This window comes from Mastomys coucha, unplaced genomic scaffold, assembly GCF_008632895.1.
Source record: "Mastomys coucha isolate ucsf_1 unplaced genomic scaffold, UCSF_Mcou_1 pScaffold14, whole genome shotgun sequence".
NCBI classification, from domain to species: Eukaryota; Metazoa; Chordata; class Mammalia; order Rodentia; family Muridae; genus Mastomys; species Mastomys coucha.
The window spans coordinates 104,305,005-104,309,018 of NW_022196896.1; the positions used below are offsets into that span (position 1 = coordinate 104,305,005).

The window sequence follows — 4,014 nt, forward strand, 5'->3', positions numbered from 1 at the left end:
AAATTCAGATAAGTTGAAATCATGTAACTTTTCTCATCATAATGCAATAAAAGTTTAAAAAAAAAAAAAGGAGTTCTTTCTCATCCTGTGTCAGCTCAACCCCCTTCTGATTGCCCCAGAGACACACATCTATGGCTTGGACAGCATTAAACTGAGAAAATACATTTAAATTGCTTCATAAACACTTTCTCCATAGAGGAATTAAAAGAATTAAGAGTACAAAATATAAATAACTGTTTAGTTTATAAAACCACAAATCAGAGTTTGAGTTCAACAAAGAGAGTTGCTGTTAATACCAAAACATGTAAATAAAAACAAAAGAAAAAAAAAAATCTCTCAGTCCCTCCTCCCCAAGGGCCATGCACTTGCCACTTGAGCCTGAGTCCAATCCACAGAACCCATGTTGGAAGCAGAGAACCAACTCTAAGAAGCTGCCCTCAGACCTCCAAACATGCCATGTGATGTAAGCTCCCACATAAGCCCCAGCATGCACACTAACAAGACACTAAAATACCTGAAACACCAGCACATGCTGAAAGAAGAGTCAGAACCCAGAGTACTGTCAGAGTATGCGCACACATGCATAAACATGTGCAATTATGGGTTAAATGCTCACCTCATGTAGTAAGATAGATTATTACATAATGATCAGTAGTTAAACTAAAGTTTTTGAGAAATATATTAAAAAAACTATTAAAATAAAATCTATCAGGCTGGAGAGATGGCTCAGTAGCTTAGAGTATTTGTTGCTCTTGCAGAGGATCTGGGCTCAGCTCCCAGCATCACATGTGATTCATAACCATCTGTAACTCCCATTCCAGAGGATTCAGTGCTCTATTCCTGCCTCCAAAGGAACCAGGTACACACGTGGTACACAGACACACATGCAGATAAAACATTCATACACATAAAGTAAATTTAAAAAAAAAAATTAAACAATAAAATCTACAGAAGACCTGAGATTCAGATCTAAAGTCAATGACTAACTCACCCTTTTGAGAGTTCTACAAAAGCACTAATAAGAAGAAACTGCAAAGATCCATGTTCTTCATGAAGTAACTTACCATTTATAATTGGAGGCATCGACAGGACCACACCATTGCTGTCATAGATAACTGGATACAGGGGCTTACTTTCAATGATATGTAAATAATGTTTAAGGTGATTGTCAGTCTAAAAAAAAAAATGAAGTCAAACAAAAGTAGTTATTTATTTCTACTATAACCAGCTGGCATTAATCTGAAATTTAAAAGAAAAAAGTCAGAAAAATACCAAAAATGTTGTACATGACAGGAAGCTATAAACTTATAAACTTTACCAGTATAAATGGGAATCTTAATATCTGCATTCAGTCTCTCCTACCAGAGCGAGGTGAGGAACTGATCACTTTCCCAAAGTAAAAATAGATTTTCACTAGCACTGCCAAGTCATTGCAAACAATACTCAGCCTTCACAAAATTCAGAAAGAAGAGTTAAGTCACCAGTAAATCAGGGCCAATGATACTATTTCTACTCGCTATTTCAATGTTAAGTGATGGCTGAATCCCTTCTCATTGCTGAGGCTCTAAGATGCTAATAACAGGTAGATATTTTGCAATGGTATTCCTCATGTACTTTAATTTTTTGTAATGGTTCCATTTAATTTTTTATGTGCATTAGTGTTTTGCTTGCATGTATGTCTATGTGAGGCTGCCAGATCCCTTGGAACTGAAGTTACAGCTGGCATTGGGTTCTAGGAACCAGGGTCTCAGAGCTATCTCTCTAGCCCCTAAGTTTTTAACTATATAAGCATAGGTATTAATTCAATACAAATATGAAAATTAAAAAGTATAGTTTACTCATTAGCTCTCAATTCTTGTATCACACTGATAACATCTCTGGTTTATTCCCTTAATCTCAGCATTTGGGAAGCATCTCATGATTTATTCAAAGTTATGGCACTAATGAAGATGATTATGATTGTGATGATAATAATAATAACCTTATTCGTAGGGTAAGTATAATGACTCCCTCAAAATCATTGTTGTGAACCATGGATGTTAGCTGCAAATTGAGAAGGGAACACATAAATGTCTATTTTATTTTTTGTTAAAAAGTAAAACAAAAAGAATACCAAGCCAGTGAGATGGCTTAGCAGGCAAAGGTTATTCTCCTCTTATAAGCCAAGCAATCTGGGCGTGATCCTCAGAATCCATTCTGAGAGAACCAATGCCAATGCCCAACAGTTCTCTGAGCTCTACATTGAAGTCAAGCCTACACACACACACAAACACACACACACACACACACACACACACACGTACACGCACACGCACACAGACACACACACAGTCACATAGACTCACATACACAGTCACACAGACTCACATACACACATTCACTCTCACACACACACTCACACACAAATAAATAAACCAGAAGACTTTTTACCTTGTATATGTTCATTAGTTCACAAGCTGTATACTCCTTGGTCTTATTCAGAGGCTTGAATTTGATATCTGAAGGACGTTTCGCAGTGTAAGTAAATGGGCCTGATAGAGTGTCCAAGTCGTGAGTTCCAATAGCAACCAATGTTCTTTTCCTAAGTCAAAGAGGGAAAGGAGGAGGACAGAGAAAATGAGAGCAAGAGATTTTAATATTCTGAAGATAACAGAAATCATGTTTTTAATTTTTATTTTAAACATTTCCTTCAAACAGCCCATAGATGCTACATAACATCTTTTATTGCAATATAACAAATTCTCACAATCATTAAAATAGTGAAAACAAAAATTGGTTAAAATTATTTCAACAGCGGAAGCAAATACTTTTGCTAAGTACTGTGTCCTTATGATTCCTTAAAATTAGTTCAACATATGACATATTTATATAACCACACACATATATAAATCAGATAAAATGTATAATGCAAGACAAAGCTGGGGATTTAGCTAATTGGTAGAGCTCTTGCCTTCCATACACAAGGCCCTGAGATGAAGTCTCAGTATATGTGAATAAAAACTGGAATAACTATGGCTGAACTAGGCTGGAGTACTAGCAAGCAGAAACGACCTGTTATCCAATGAGTTAATAATTAACACAGGACTACCATAATGAAATACATGAATTCATTCCGTAAATTTAAAGTTAGACTGCCAAATCCAAGGATTAGAAAGTAGAAACCAATCAGCCTGAAAAAGAAAGAAGGGAAAGAAGAAGGGAAGGAGGAGGGGGGGAGGGGGAGGAGGAGGGAGGGGGAAGAATTGTGAATAACTATGTCTAGAACAACAGTCTGCCACTCGTCTCCTAGCTCTCACTGCCTGTTGGACCTTTACTTTACGCTTTTAAAATCATATTCTACTTTTTTCAGGCAGGTTGTTCCCATTTTACCACCCTTGCCCACTACAATCTTAAAATGTACAATAAACTTCTTTCTTCAAAATAAATTCATAGTTCATTTATTATTTTGCTTAGTAATGATATATGTCAGCAAGCTAATACACAGATTTTTGATACAAAAAGACTAAGACTGTTATTTGACATCCTAGGGATGCGGTGAACTATTCAACAAAGACACTTCATGAAAGGAACACATACGCACTAGCTGCCAAGTCTGACTCATAACCTCAAGCATTTTTCAGCATTGAAGTATCTAGAGTTTTCCTTCTAAAACTGTCTCTAGCCCCATCCTATACCAAATATACAAACACACACACACACACACACACACACACAGACACACACACACACACACACACACACCTCCAAGTCAGTGCGCTTTGATAAGCTTCAATTATTAAGAAATGAAAATTTGCTTTTATATCGTTTAGCAGTTTTCTATTCTATTTAAGAGTATGTAATGTAACCATCAGTATTATCTTTTGACCAAAATAACTCGTTTCAAGATCCACACAAGCCGGGCAGTGGTGGTGCACACCTTTAGTCCCAGCACTTGGGAGGCAGAGATAGGCGGATTTCTGTGTTCAAGGCCAGCCTGGTCTACAGAGTGAGTTCCAGGACAGCCAGGGCTACACA

General features: G+C 36.9%; 1 protein-coding gene across 2 annotated transcripts in view; it reads right to left on the minus strand.

The window, feature by feature from the left end:
* Nucleotides 1-4,014, minus strand: part of Farsb (phenylalanyl-tRNA synthetase subunit beta) — a 64,905-nt gene that overhangs the window by 46,147 nt on the left and 14,744 nt on the right. For both annotated transcript variants that reach the window (XM_031368122.1, XM_031368121.1), the window contains 2 exons: nt 2,431-2,581; nt 1,065-1,173 (listed from right to left, as the gene is read on the minus strand). In XM_031368122.1, the coding sequence (XP_031223982.1) occupies nt 1,065-1,173; nt 2,431-2,581 (260 nt within the window). The remainder of the gene's footprint in view (nt 1-1,064; nt 1,174-2,430; nt 2,582-4,014) is intronic.